This window comes from Lucilia cuprina, chromosome 4 (assembly GCF_022045245.1).
Source record: "Lucilia cuprina isolate Lc7/37 chromosome 4, ASM2204524v1, whole genome shotgun sequence".
NCBI classification, from domain to species: Eukaryota; Metazoa; Arthropoda; class Insecta; order Diptera; family Calliphoridae; genus Lucilia; species Lucilia cuprina.
The window spans coordinates 97,738,215-97,754,010 of record NC_060952.1 but is presented as its reverse complement, the minus strand read 5'-3'; the positions used below and the strand labels follow the sequence as shown (position 1 = coordinate 97,754,010).

The following is a 15,796-nucleotide window of genomic DNA, read 5'->3' as shown; positions in this document are numbered from 1 at the left end:
TACAGGACCAGTATTATTGTGCGTTACAAACATCAGCACAAACTCAATATACCCTCCCCACTAAAGTGGTGTAGGGTATAAAAACGTTATTACAGTTTTAATTTTAAAAGCTTAAAGAACATGATCTGAAACCTTTTAAAAGAAGTACTCGATATAAAAACAAAATTATTAAAAATAATCGATTATGTCGAAAGCTTTTTCTATCAATGAAACTACAATAGTTTTTGCACAACATATTCATAATCCCAATACAGGGTCATAAATACAAATCGAGATCAATGACAATCATACAAAACAAGGTCGACTTTTGTATGATTCTTGTTGATTGTGGTCTATGTTATAACTTATAAATTGATTAAGAAATAATGTTTTAATGAAATTAATAGATTTGTTCCAGTAGTTGTCAGTTTTAATGTTTTAAAGACTTGAAAAAGTCAAAAATTGTTAGGAAATACTTTAAGACATACGCATATAAAGAAATGGTTAATATTAAATACTTTTTAAAATTACGATCGTTTTTAACCTACGATCGTTTTTAAACATTTCTTTTGTGGCTAGTAGTTAGTGTTCTAGTTTGTCAGGCTGCAGGGGTGTTCTACATTTCAATTCGAATCGAAATTTTCTCCGTTTGGCAACTTCGGTATTCTGCATTTCGATTCGACTCTCCGCCACATTAACAAGAACTTACAAAAACATAGGTACGATCGTAACGCGTAATACACACATTCGTAAAGCATTGAAATGAAATGGAAATGCTTCTTCTTTTTCTTACGATTCAATTTTTTGTTGGAATACCTTTTTTCGATCGTTTCGTAACTGTATGCGTAAACGTAATCGAAGTGCAGAATAGGGGTGAAGGTTGGCAAGCGTTATCGCTTAGCTTTCGTTACCGCTAAAATACCTTTTCAGCACTACTACTGATACCGAAATGAGTCGAAATACCGATAACTCTAAAATATCGATACCGAAATAAGTCAAAATACCGATAATTCTAAAATATCAGTACCGCAATAAGTTAAAATACCGATACCGTTATTCTATTTAAAAAATATAATATAATAAAATATAGACTAGACTATTTGCTTAGACTATAGTCAAGAATATACATATATCAACAAGGTCAGAGCCAAAGTATGACAGACATAAGTAGGTCAATAATTCAGTTTTAACCCCACTGAATTTATTAAAAGCTCATTTGCTGTCATTTGCTGACCTAAAAAAACATAATTGACCCAATTCTACATTGAAGGCTCTATTCCAAAAATCTCCCTGAAGTTTATTAGATTAATTTCAAAGACCATATATAGGACCACTTCCGGAATTGACTTCTTTTATTTCAGAAGTGGTTCTATTTTGCGTAGCCGAATAAATACATATATTGAAATTGCCGTTAAATTAATTTTTGTTAATTTGAATACACTACCGTTACCACTAAAATGGCGATACCGAAATACCGATAATGCTAAAATACTAATAACGAAATAAGTCAAAATACCGATAACGCGAACATATCGTTCCGAATTAAGCCAAAATACCGGTAACGCTAAAATACCAATACCGAAATATGTCATAATACTGATACCGCTACTTCTTCAGCGTTTGGAAACGGTTGCCAACCTTGGTAACTATCTAACTATCTATCTATCTATCTATCTATCTATCTATCTATCTATCTATCTATCTATATATCTATCTATCTATCTATCTATCTATCTATCTATCTATCTATCTATCTATCTATCTATCTATCTATCTATCTATCTATCTATCTATCTATCTATCTATCGTCTATCTATCTATCTATCTATCTATCTATCTATCTATCTATCTATCTATCTATCTATCTATCTATCTATCTATCTATCTATCTATCTATCTATCTATCTATCTATCTATCTATCTATCTATCTATCTATCTATCTATCTATATATCTATCTATCTATCTATCTATCTATCTATCTATCTATCTATCTATCTATCTATCTATCTATATATCTATCTATCTATCTATCTATCTATCTATCTATCTATCTATCTATCTATCTATCTATCTATCTATCTATCTATATATCTATCTATCTATCTATCTATCTATCTATCTATCTATCTATCTATCTATCTATCTATCTATCTATCTATCTATCTATCTATCTATTTTATCTATCTATCTATCTATCTATCTATCTATCTATCTATCTATCTATCTATCTATCTATCTATCTATCTATCTAATATCTATCTATCTATCTATCTATTATCTATTATCTATCTATCTATCTATCTATCTATCTATCTATCTATCTATCTATCTATCTATCTATCTATCTATCTATCTACCTATCTATCTATCTATCTATCTATCTATCTATCTATCTATCTATCTATCTATCTATCTATCTATCTATCTATCTATCAATCTATCTATCTATCTATCTATCTATCTATCTATCTATCTATCTCTATCTATCTATCTATCTATCTATCTATCTATCTATCTATCTATATATATCTATCTATCTATCTATCTATCTATCTATCTATCTATCTATCTATCTATCTATCTATCTATCTATCTATCTATATATCTATCTATCTATCTATCTATCTATCTATCTATCTATCTATCTATCTATCTATCTATCTATCTATATACCTATCTATCTATCTATCTATCTATCTATCTATCTATCTATCTATCTATCTATCTATCTATCTATCTACCTATCTATCTATCTATCTATCTATCTATCTATCTATCTATCTATCTATCTATCTATCTATCTATATATCTATCTATCTATCTATCTATCTATCTATCTATCTATCTATCTATCTATCTATCTATCTATCTATCTATCTATCTATCTATCTATCTATCTATCTATCTATCTATCTATCTATCTATCTATATACCTATCTATCTATCTATCTATCTATCTATCTATCTATCTATCTATCTATCTATCTATCTATCTATATATCTATCTATCTATATATCTATATATCTATATATCTATATATCTATATATCTATATATCTATCCATCTATCCATCTATCTATCTATCTATCTATCTATCTATCTATCTATCTATCTATCTATCTATCTATCTATCTATCTATCTATCTATCTATTTTTGATACAACTTTGTTGATTACTGTCATAATTTTACTTTCAGTGGTATTTTCTGATATATGACATACAACGATACGACATCGACTGTGAATTGCACAATTAAAGTTAATCGTTTACAACATTGATCAATAATGTTTTAAATCCTATTGAACATAAAATTGATACAATTTGACATAAATAGACGCAATTTTCATATAATTAATATTAAATTATAACAAATATTTTGCATTTAATACATGTATCAAGCGTGTACAACCTAATTTAGAAAAATATTGAACAAAAATAATTCAAACAATTTGTAGTTTTTACAAAAATTCAACAATAACATGCAACAATAATTTCGCATTAAAATATTGTTTATTTATTTAAGTTCAATAGAAAAATTAAATAAAATCATTTCCTTATATCTGGTTTGACTTTTTTGTAATACAAATTATGGAAAAATAAAATCACCGAAAGCTTTTAATGGTCATCATATTGTTTATAATTTATTTTCCAAAAAAAAAACTTATAAAATACTCATACAAATTAATAATTAAATAAAAAATATACATAAAACAAAAACAGCATAAAATTAATAAAATAGTAATAATAATTATAAAAAAAAGAAAGAACTCAAATAAATGAATCACGTATTTTTTATTTTAAATTAATAAAGTATAGTATTTAGTTGCAATATTTAAATTTTTTAGTTTCGTATAAAAAGTATAGAATAATTAGTAGAGAATTACAGAAGAAAAGTGGTTGCGATTAAATAACAATAATAATTTACTTCCTACTCTACACACATACACACACAGCCAGACACTTGAAGCAATTTACTTTTGTGTCTTGGGATCCCGATAGATACCGGTGAATAGTACAGCCTTAGAGGTATGATCATAGATTAGGAACAAAAATGGATGATTGCACTCGAATTTGGTGGGTTCAACGGGACGAGCAGATCGGAAACTGAATAACACTGTGGCGGCAGCAGCTGTACTACCCTCTTCGTCCACCTTGATTTTGGCTACATGTTTGGCATCACCTACTTTCAATTGGGATTCAGCGGAGAAACCGGATAAATCGGCATTATGCTCGAACAAAGAGTTAATGCCCAATTTGCGGAGTATCTATAAGAGTGGCGAAATTAAATTTTTAATTAATAAATTTTCATTAAAAATTTCTGAAAATTAAAATTCCGGAAATATTTCTTCTCTACTTACCGGTACCAATTCCAAATTTTGTTCAAACTTAAACTTAGGCAACGAAATATCAATTTCTCTCGGCATACTGTCCTTTAAAGCATTTTCCAAAGTGTCTGGTTTCAATTTTGACAAAACCTCATCCAAACCCGATTGGAAGGGAGGCAATATAATGACCATGGATATATCAGAGTCCTTGTTCTCGTCATTAGAAGTCATATAGGGCATTTGCAAGACATGAGCACCAATTTGTTCATCAATGGCCAAATTGAAGGTGCCACGTTTGTGCATCATGGGCACAAATGAATGTTGACTGGGAGAGGTATAGAAAATTTCCTGTTTGGTATCTTTAGGATCAAACTTATCCGACCATTGGCCCTTAAAGTAGGCAGCATTAGCCAAGACCATTTCACTTTCGGTGGTAACATCACCAGGATTTAACATTTCCGGGATTTCATTGCGTGTAATTTCGGCAATCCAATGATTGATGCTCATTCGGCTGGCTTCAGCATTATTTCTAAAGTCCAATTTTTCCAATTCATCGGGGAAATTCTCACTGAGACAGGGTGATACATTAATACTCTTGTCAAAGTAAATTTTATCGGCTGAGGCAAATTCTACCGAGGAGTTTTTGGCTCTAGTGAAACGTGTTTGTTTTTCCAAGCGATAAGCATTGTTAATGTGTTTCTTATTCTTGGCCCATTGCAGACGTAAAGCCTGCACCAATTCCTTTTCCGTATTGCCATTGGCACCAAAATAGGCCAAAAGTAAAGCATGGAAAGTTGAGTAGGGAGAGAAGAACACATTTTCATTAGGTGTGGCTTTTTGAATGGCCTCTAGCATGGCCAAAGTAAACTCCTGTTGACCACGATATAACTCAGAGCGTATATTCTTGGGCATGGCACCCACATCGTTGGCCGAAAAGCAACCATTATCTTGGGCTTTACCAAAAGCCACCAGCACCGTGCATAGGAAACCAGTTAGAAATAATTTCATGGCTAACAAGTAATTTAAAAAAATAGATTTAAGATTTATATTTAATCGTAATGATCATTGACTTTTTTTTTGGCAAACTCAGGCTTTTGAACTGTAAAATGGCAATGACTTGGTTGATAAACTATTGAAATTCGATTATTTTTAAATATATAAATTCCCAGAAATTGTTAAATACACTGAAAATAATCCAATTTACGAAATTTACCAAAAAAAATTCGTAACATCTATTTTCGTAATATTTACAAAAATTTCGTGTGTATTACTAAATATTATTTAATAAACCCCTTTTCTATTTTTACGAAAGTACGAAAACCTTTCGTAATATTTTTCTCTTAAATTTTAGCGAAATTAAACATAATGATATTAATTATATTATGATTAAATAAAACTACAACATTTTTATAAAATTTAAGAAAAAGTATAATATTATTCTCGAATTATTTTCATAAAAAATGAAAATTCGTGTGGAGAATAATTTTGAACTAAAATTAAATAATTTATTTTAAAATGAACAAAAATGTTTGAATAAATTAATATTTCGTAAATTTTACCATATTTATTCAAAATTCGTTTTTTTTTTTTCAATTTATGAAAATTAATTTTTTTAAGAATATTTTGTATTATACTAAAATATTTCATACAATTTCGTATATATTACGAAAGAATTTCGTGGTGCGAAACAACGAACGATTCGTACAATGTACGACATTTTTCGTATATATTAGGCATGGATTTTTTTCAGTGTAGTAATTTTCAAATACAAACAGACACACAGACAGATGGTTAATCATGTTGGTGTGCATAACTTATTAAAAATCCCAATTGTATTGAATGTGTGCATAATCCACAATCAAAACAGTCAAAACTTGACCTTGACTATATGTAGCTTTAAAAATCGGGGACGTGTTTGTGTTAAAGCTGAGGTTTATTGAACGCTAAAAGTTCCCACTCCTAATATTTAAAGATAAATAAATAAACAAACAATATTTACAAATAAATATTTTAATAAACTCTACCAAGCTTATTAGTAAAAAAACGTGATTAAATTTTCTAATATCACTTTTTCGGGGGTGTTTGGTGAGTTATAATTGGTGAAGCCAAAAACCCAATAAAAGCCTTGTGTGCTACAAATGATTGGAAATCCCTGTCGCTACAAATTCGTTTGAACTTTTCAATATGTTTCCATTGATTTTTTTCTTTCTTCATAATTATTTGTATAATTAATTGTTTGTCACATTTCAATACAAAGCATTTTTGATACAATCAAACAAATCTACAAAATGAAAAAAAAAAACAAGTAGGAAATTATAGTCGGGCATGACCGACCATATAATACCCTACACCATGAGTATATTTTTAAAATTTTTAGTTTTTATAAAGAAACTTTTATGTTGAATATTACCATAATTCCAAAATATTTAAGCAATTTATTGAAGGGGGTTTGCATGGGGGCTAGGCCGATCCTTACGAAAATCTACAGTGTCATTTATATTTATACAAAACTTATTTGTGCCAATTTTTAGAGAGATAATAGAATATTTGACGTAATTATGACATAAAAAGTTCAAATCCGGGGTACGGTTGTATGGGGGCTAGGTGAAATAATGGACCGATTTCAACCATTTTCAATAGGCTTCGTCCCTGTGCCAAAAAACAAGCTTGGTCCAAATTATCCAAATTGGTCCAAATTCATCAAATTATCTTGAAAATTGCGGCCTGTACCTTGCGCACAAGGTTTACATGGACAGCCAGCCAGCCGGACAGATGGACGGACGGACATGTCTTAATCGACTCAAAAAATGATTCTAAATCGATCGGTATACTTTGAGGTGGGTGTTGGACCAATATTTTTGTATGTTACAAACATCAGCACAAACGTATAATACCCTCCCCACTATAGTGGTGTAGGGTATAAAAACAATTGCAATGACGCAAATGAAGAAGAAAAATATTGCAATAAAAAAACAATTTTAATAATTGTTGACGGAAAGTGAAAGTAGTTTTACTTAGTTGCATTCGATTAACATGTTAAACTAAGCTTAACTGGCCAAAGTCTTGAGAAATTACAAGCTTTTTTTCCAAGTGACTGAGTTTTTTTGTTGTTGTTTTTGTTTTTGTTTTTTAAATTTGGGTTTAAAAATAACAACAGAAAAATGGAATGAATCATCTTCAATTAATTGCATAAACATTGTAAGTTGGAAATTGTTGGAAAGTTTAACATTATTTTTTCAAGTAATAACTATAAATCAGTTAAGTTATAGTTTAAAATTTAATTATTAATAAAAATAAGTTTTTGCACGTAGTATTTTTTTTAATAAAATTTTTATTTTCTCATTAATAATAAACAAATTCTAATGAAATTTTAATATCTATTGAATTCTATTAAAAGCGAAATATAAAAATTATAAAATAGTTAAATACCCAGCAAACACAAAATGAAGGACTTTTAAAAGAATGACATTTATTACCACTTCAAAAGTAGCACTAAGGGCGGGTTTCTTACTCATCAGTTAAACTAGGCTTAACCTGCTGTTAGATTAAACTCGGAACAAATTTAGGCGGACTTTAACAGATAATTGTGTTTTTCAGTTTTAGATTTAAGCTCAGTTAACTTTGTTAGTATTTCCAAGTTTTCACTCAAAAACATAAACAATGAACAGCTGTTTTTTCAAACAATATTTTGTAAAATGGAAAATTTTGGAAAAATGTTAAATAAACATTTAAAACAATAATTAATGAAACAAAACAAATCAGAAAATTGCAATTTACTTAAAATATTATGTTTTTGTTCTTCCGAAATCAGTGTTTTATTGTTTTTGTTAATTGTGTTTTCTCACTTATAACTTGAGTTTAATTGGCCAATTACACTCAGTTAAACTAAGATAATAAGTATCTTTACTGATAACTGAAAAACACGAAACATATATTAAACCAGATTTAACCAAAGAATGATTATCTTTATCAGAAAAACTCGCCCTAAGTAAATTTGTTTACCTTCTGTGTAAGTGATGTTTATTGACTTTTAAATCATCACTTCTTCAGGTCTTTTTCACTACTTCCATGGAGTAAATTCTACTTTTTCGCTTCTTTGATCTTTAAAAATATATTGTTCACGGTCATTTTTATGACATCTTTTGGAAAAGGATAGATTTCAAAACTGACAATTGATTGACAATTTGTTTTCAAATTATATAACCGTTCGACTTGTTCTACTTCAGTTATAATTCAGTTCTAGTTCATTTCTTGCTCAGTTCTAGTTCAGTTCAGTTCTAGTTCAGTTCTAGTTCTAGTTCAGTTCTAGTTCAGTTCTAGTTCAGTTCTAGTTCAGTTCTAGTTCAGTTCTAGTTCAGTTCAATTCTAGTTTAGTATTGTTTCAGTTCTAGTTTTTTTTTTTTAACTGGTGTGAATTCAGTGCAAAACATCTGAAATTATTGTATATTTTTTATTGTTTTATTAAACGAGAAGGTATTTTTTCCCAAAAATAAAACCGGATTACAAATTTTATAAATAAAATGAAAAAAAAATATAAATAAACCGTTAAACAAATCACCTTTTTATGTGACATTCCAAATTGTGGTACGTTTTAAAATGAAGTAATTTAAACTTCTTTATTTTTTATGAATCACGGAGTAAATATAAATAAATAAAAAAACAAATATTTATGTTTGAGATTTCCCCCTTTTACTATATATTAGCTTTTTACAAAAAGTATTAACTTTTTTAAGTTTTTATGATTGGCATCTGTAACAATGCGGTCGTTAGGTTTTTTGTGATTTTTTGTTGCGTAAAAACATATTTCAACGTATTTGTTGACGCGCAGTGAGGTTTAAGGTCTAATTGATGAAATCTTTATTTGTATTTAAACTTTTTTTTCAAAATTTAATAACACAATTTTGCCAACAGTAGTTTTTTAAGTGTAGTAGTTTGACATGATTTAATCAGTGTATAGTCAGTGTCTGAAATGAGTCAGCCGCACATGCGCATATTAAATACGAGTAAACAAAACTATAACGCATGACTACCAGCCCCAACAGCATCGCTTTGTTATTTTGGAGGGAAGCTTTTTTTATAACTACATATCAGTTGTGATTTATTTTTTTGCAGGAAATTTCAAGCGGAAGTATTAAAAACAATGGGGAATTTATAAACTAACAAAAAAATGCGAAAGTTGTAAATGAACAATAAAAAATGGGGAAAAAGAGGTCAACTGGAAAGTGTGAAAAGAAAATCAAGCCGGTATAAATGAGTGATAGAGGGTCATTAATTAAAGTTATTGTTATGAAAGGAAGAAACGTTTACGCTTCAGAAAATTTTAATAAAAGATGAGCTAGATCAATAGGGTAAAAGGGGGATCATTCGCCATAGGGGCACATCTGTCAATAAGAATAACTTGAAAATCGAGTAATCGATTTTATCGCATTATTAAATTTTGTTTTCGTTTATCGATTATCTATCATCCCTGAAAATTTGAAACATTAACTTTACATATAATGGGAGGCAGACATGATTAATTGTTTTTTAAAAGGGCTGTAAAAAAATATTTCACTGTGTGAACTTTTTGTGCTAACTTTTTTAGTTTTTGTGATAGAAAAAATATATTGGTCAGTATTAAAATATAATAGTGAACACTAAGACATAATAAAATTTTTGACAATATAATTTAAAGCCCGAAAAAAATTGAAACTAAGCCCCAGAACTGTCCGTGGGGCACATGCGCCAAATATATGTAATGCTTGTGATGTAGAACAAAATTTGATTAAAATATAGAAAAAATCAGTAATAATTTGTTTTATTTTTTTTTTTGTTAAGTTTTGTGAAATAAACAATAAATATCTGAATTATTATACTTTGTTTAATGAATTAATGTATAAAACAGCAAAATAAGTTTTTATTTTTGTAACTTTTTCTTTTATTACTAATGACAAATCCGCCCCATCCCCTTGGCGCATTTACCCCATGGATGGGGCGGTATCGATGTTTTTGGTCAGTGCGGAAAAGTTAAAAAAATATGTACATGAGGATGACTTAAGAAAAATTGAAAGGAATAAAACTAAAGCCAACATATCTAAGTATCCGAACCAAGAAAAAAATTAAGAATATGTATTGTGGTTTTAATTTGAGGCCGCCTCAAAAAAAAGTGGCGTATGGTCCCCCTTCTACCCTACACCAGAATTTTGAAGTGAAGTTTAGACGCAAATAACTTAAAGCCTATTTTGCTTAGAAGCCAAGAAGATTGTAATCATAGTCACAAATACTAAGTGTTTTAAAATTTCTCTAGTTATTAATTAGTAAAATGCTAATGAATGCTTAATGTTTAAAAATCCCGTTAAACGAATCTCAGCTGTTGTAAGCGGTTTATTATATTATTAATTACCCAAGACATTAGAGTCGAGCTTTATCTTATGCCCACTTTTAAGTGTTTTGGGAATTCCGAAATGATTAAAAGCTAAACAAAAATATCTCACAACTTAATAATAATAACTGCGACAAATTGAAAACATTTCAAAATGAAACGTCTATGACAGTAATGAGCAAAAAAAATCAATGCTGTCGTATATAGCAAAAAATTAAAAAAAAAATAAACTGATAAACCATAAATAATGAAGGTCAATTGATAGTGAGAATATTTGTTTTAATATATATATATTTGTAATTTTAGAAATTAAATAAAGCGCCAACTATAGAGAAGCAATCTTATATAAAAAAAGTTAAGCGCTATTTTTATAAAAAGGGGATATTTCTGCTTGGATTTAAATAATCTTTTTTTTTTTTGCTTTAATTTGAAATTAAAATTCTTGATTAGTTTTTTACTTTTTTTATCAGCTTATAAATATTTTTATGATTAATGTTTGTATTCTAAAGAAAAAGAAAAAAAAAGAAGCCAATAATTTTAATTTATTTTAAGATATTTTTTACCGTGTAATTAACCGCAATTTGAAAATGCATTTAGTGCTTTTATGTTTTGATACAAAATAACTATTTCTCATAAGGTTTCTAGTTCTAAATTTTAAAAATCTAGCCGTTTTTGACCATTTTTTAAACATTTTTACTTTAATCTAAGAGTTACACTTGCCGATTTTCAAATAAAGGTTAACACCTTATTATAACTTCTATCATCTTCGACTTTATTTTGAGATATTGTCCGATAAAGTTTTCGCCATAAAGTAAAGACAATATCGATTTTTTTGGAATTGTTAGTAGTTTCAAAATTTCGGTTAAGATGCCTCGTAGATAGATAGGTAGGTTAATCATGGGGCAGGAAACAGACTACATTCCATCTACACCGAATTTTAATAGGTTATTCAAGACCGCAATACCCACAAGGGATGATTGGGCCACGAACACTATCCTAAGCGACGACGTGATCTCAATCTATACTGATGGCTCAAAGGGGCACGGGATCGGGAATCTTTTCCGAAAAACAAAAACTTCTACTGTCTCTTCGACTACCTGACACCTGGACGGTCATTCAGGCAGAGATGTATGGTATCTATACCATTCAAGACCACAATACCGATAAGGGATGATTGGGCCGCGAACACTGTCCTAAGAGACGACGTGATCTCAATCTATACTGATGGCTCAAAGACAGAAAGGTCACGGGATCGGGAATCTTTTCCGAAAAATAAAATCTTCTACTGTCTCTTCGACTACCTGACACCTGCACGTTCTTTCAGGCAGAGATGTATGGTATCTATACAGCCACGAGACAGACTTGCATCAATCCAGGCTCTTTACTCCAATATTATTAAATCGAATAGAGCAGATCCGAAAGAATATTGAGATTGCTCTGGCCCATTCTGACAACAGATATGACTAGGACTCTCTTGTCTCTTAGTAAGAACTCAATTAAACTTCTTACTGGTATAATTACTGGACACTGTATGTCGGAACGTATGGGCTACCCAAATTATAGTTACTGTAGAACTTGCTTGGACGAAGAAGAAGTGAAGTCGGTACAACACCTTCTTTGTGACTGTCCAGCCTTACAAAAGCACAGACTACTTTATCTTGGAAGAGCTCTTTTCCATGATCTAGACTGTCTCAGAGATGCGTAACTAATAAACATGATCAGTTTTATTAATAGTACCGGATGGTTTACACGGAGACAGAACTAACCAAGTATTCAACGAAATGAAGGAGTGAAACCATTATCTCAATAGTAGGGAATGGTAATTCTAAGGGTATAATAATGGGCCACGAGGCCTCCGAGTGAACTAGCTTGCTAGCGCGCACCCACGTATTCTAACCTACCTCGTAAAAGGAAATATATCAGAGATTTAGTCTTTTAAAGTCGCCTGATTGAACTTTCAGATGACATTTAAAATTTTTTTAAACAAAGATGTCTTCACGATGTTATAACGTTTTCAAATTTGGACAAGAACATTTTTTTAGTCTGAGTTATAGTCAACCTTACAGTCTGGTTTATAGTTCAGTCTATAGTATAGTCTAATCGAAAATCTAGTCTATAGTTTAGTCTACAATTTGGCTTATGTTCTAGCCTATTCTATAGTCAGATTAAAATAGATTTTTTGCAAACAGAGCAAAACTACACTGAAAAAAATCCATGCGTAATATATACGAAAAATGTCGTACATTGTACGAATCGTTCGTTGTTTCGCACCACGAAATTCTTTCGTAATATTTACGAAATTTTACGAAATATTTTAGTATAATGCAAAATATTATTGAACAAATGAATTTAAATAAATTAAAAAAAGGGAATTTTGAATAAATATGGTAATATTTACGAAATATTAATTTATTCAAAAATTTTGGCCATTTTAAAATAAATTTTCTAATTTTAGTTCAATATTATTCTTCACACGATTTTTCAATTTTTTTTATGAAAATAATTCGAGAATAATATTATAATTTTTCTTAAATTTTATAAAAATGTTGTAGTTTTATTTAATCATAATATAATTAATATCATTATGTTTAATTTCGCTAAAATTTAGGAAAAAAATATTACGAAAGGTTTTCGTACTTTCGTAAAAATAGAAAAGTGTTTTATTAAATAATATTTCGTATTATACACGAAATTTTTGTAAATATTACGAAAATAGAAGTTACGAAATTTTTTTTCGTAAAGATGAGCATGGATTATTTTCAGTGTATGTACAAAATTTGAATCACCTTAAAAGGTACTTTATTTGTACTGCAAAAAAGTACCACCAACACATATTCTCTAAATACTCGTTTCCAAAGAAAGAATCTTAAAAAAGTAACACTTTTGAAATATCACTGATTACCGCTTAAGATCATGTTGATAATGATAGACATAACGTCACAGATTTAATTGCGGGGTTTTTCCATAATTTTATGTATACAAAATAGGTACATATAAATAAAAAATAATAATTTTGTATATAACGCGTTTATATGTATTATAAATACATACATTTACGTATAAATTAAAAAAATGCATTTGAATTAGATTTGAATTAAAAAAAAGTATATTGAAATCAAAATATTGATTGATCGTTAGATAGAGAGGTAGAGGGTATGTTTGTCGTCGTTAAAGGCCATCTGTAATAACAATGGAGGAGCTTTTTTTCTTGTTATTATTGTTGTTTTTGCACTGACAAATAGGTATAACTAACAAAAACAATTTTCGTAATACAACAACAAAACCAAAAAATAATTACACAAAAACGACAAATAGAGAGACACCAACCAAAAAAAAATCATAAGAAATACCAAAACAGTTCAATTAAAGCCTGATTTTTTATGTCTATTTGCCAATAGCCATTGCAAAATGTTTTTCTATATTATTTTTTTTTTTAATTTTCTTTACTTTTTTCGTTTTTGAGTTTAAAAAGTGCGTTTTGTTGTAGTTGCAGTTTAAAAACTCGCCTTCAGTTTACTGCTGCTGTTGACGATGATATAAGCACTTGTTTGAGCTCCGTTAAACCGGTCGGTCCTCTCCAAAAAATAAAATTGTATGTGTGTATGTATAAACTATGTACAATTGCGAAAAAGTACTTAATTATTTGTTAAATGTTATCTTTTGGTTTTTTTATATGTATGTATATATTTTTTAGATTTATTTATTTATTTATTTTTTTATAACAACACTTTTTGATTTGAAGCCAATTCAAAACACCGCTTCAAATTTGAAATAACTTTTCGTTTTGACTATTCGCGTTAAACTGTTTTAATAAGATTTCGACTTGAAACATTAAAAGCTGGTTTGAAGTCGTCTACATTTTTTTCGTTTTTCGTTTTTTCAAAAGCTTTGTTTTCCCCATTCCATTGTGTGGAGATGGGAAATAAAAGCTACATTCCATTAGCTTTGAGTTGAAATAATTACAGTGTGTAAATATTGAATATTTCTCTTTGCTTATTATAAGTTTTTTGGTTTGTTTTAACACTATGGTTAAAGCGAGGGTCTTATATGCTAGTAAACATTAGGGTTCTGTAGTTGAAACGAAAAGTCGACTTTTCGACTTTTTGCATTTTATGAAAAGTCGATTTTTTGCATTTAGTTAAAAGTCGACTTTTTGCATTTAGTTAAAAGTCGATTTTTCGACTTTTTTCATTTAATTAAAAGTCGACTTTTTGACTTTTTCCGACTTTTCGACTATTTTCGACTTTTAACTTTCCGACTTTTTTCGACTATTTTCGACTTTTTCCGACCAGAGTTAAAAATTTATAAAGTTGCCAAAAGCGTAAATTTATAATGTTGCCATTTAACATTATATTATTATTTATTATTATTAATAAACAAATTTTATTTATATTTTTTCTATTTGTTGCAATTTTTTGAGTTTTTTCGACTTTTTTCTATTTTCGACTTTTTCCGACTTTTTTCGACTATTTTCGACTTTTTTCGACTATTTTCGACTCTTTCCGACTATTTTCGACTTTTTCCGAATTTTTCGACTTCTTTCGACTTTTTCCCACTTTTTCCGACTTTTCGACTTTTTTGACTTTTCGAATTTTTCATAGACGATAGTCGAGTTATCGACTTTTTGGAACAAAATAGTCGACTTCGACTTTTCGACAAAAAGTCGATTGTTCGATTATTCGAAAGTCGATTTATAGAACCCTAGTAAACATGTTAACCTAGTAAAAAATTAACTATAACTAACTTGCTTACTAAATAACATAATAACAACCAAAAACGATGAAATAAACGTCATCAATTAAAGAAAGATGACCGACGAACAGATGGCTGGATTGGGGAAAAAGTTAATTTTTTAAGTTACTTTTTCTTCTGTTAAAGAGTACACTATTCCACTCCCCATAAACCTAAAATAAGCGATTAATATATTTACATCATTAGTCGCGATTTAACTTTATTTAAAACATTAAAAAAAACGAAAACCTTTTAAATTTATTTTTCAAATTTTTAATTAAAATAATTAATTGACTTATTACCTACTAAATATATCCATTTTAATTAACTTCCGGTAACAACTTCCTCTAATTTACATTACCATTTACATATTAATACATTTTTTCAGCGATTATTT

The 15,796-nt window shown here is 29.0% G+C and overlaps 1 protein-coding gene across 1 annotated transcript; it reads right to left on the bottom strand.

Annotated features, from left to right (window-relative positions):
- Nucleotides 1-3,590: 3,590 nt before the first annotated feature.
- LOC111680339 (serine protease inhibitor 88Ea) lies at nucleotides 3,591-14,476 on the bottom strand. Its single transcript, XM_023441975.2, has 3 exons — nucleotides 14,116-14,476; nucleotides 4,341-5,317; nucleotides 3,591-4,247 (listed from the first exon to the last, which is right to left on the bottom strand). The coding sequence occupies exons 2-3, from the start codon at nucleotides 5,313-5,315 to the stop codon at nucleotides 3,954-3,956; spliced, it is 1,269 nt and encodes a 422-aa protein (XP_023297743.2). The 5' UTR covers nucleotides 5,316-5,317; nucleotides 14,116-14,476; the 3' UTR covers nucleotides 3,591-3,953.
- Between the last annotated feature and the right edge of the window lie 1,320 nt (nucleotides 14,477-15,796).

Bases quoted from the DNA above. Each gene is read 5' to 3' on its own strand.
- LOC111680339 (XM_023441975.2), bottom strand. From the start codon at position 5,315: ATGAAATTATTTCTAACTGGTTTCCTATGCACGGTGCTGGTGGCTTTT. The intron at 4,248-4,340 runs GTAAGTAGAGAA...CCACTCTTATAG, and splicing joins AAAATTTGGAATTGGTACCG to ATACTCCGCAAATTGGGCAT.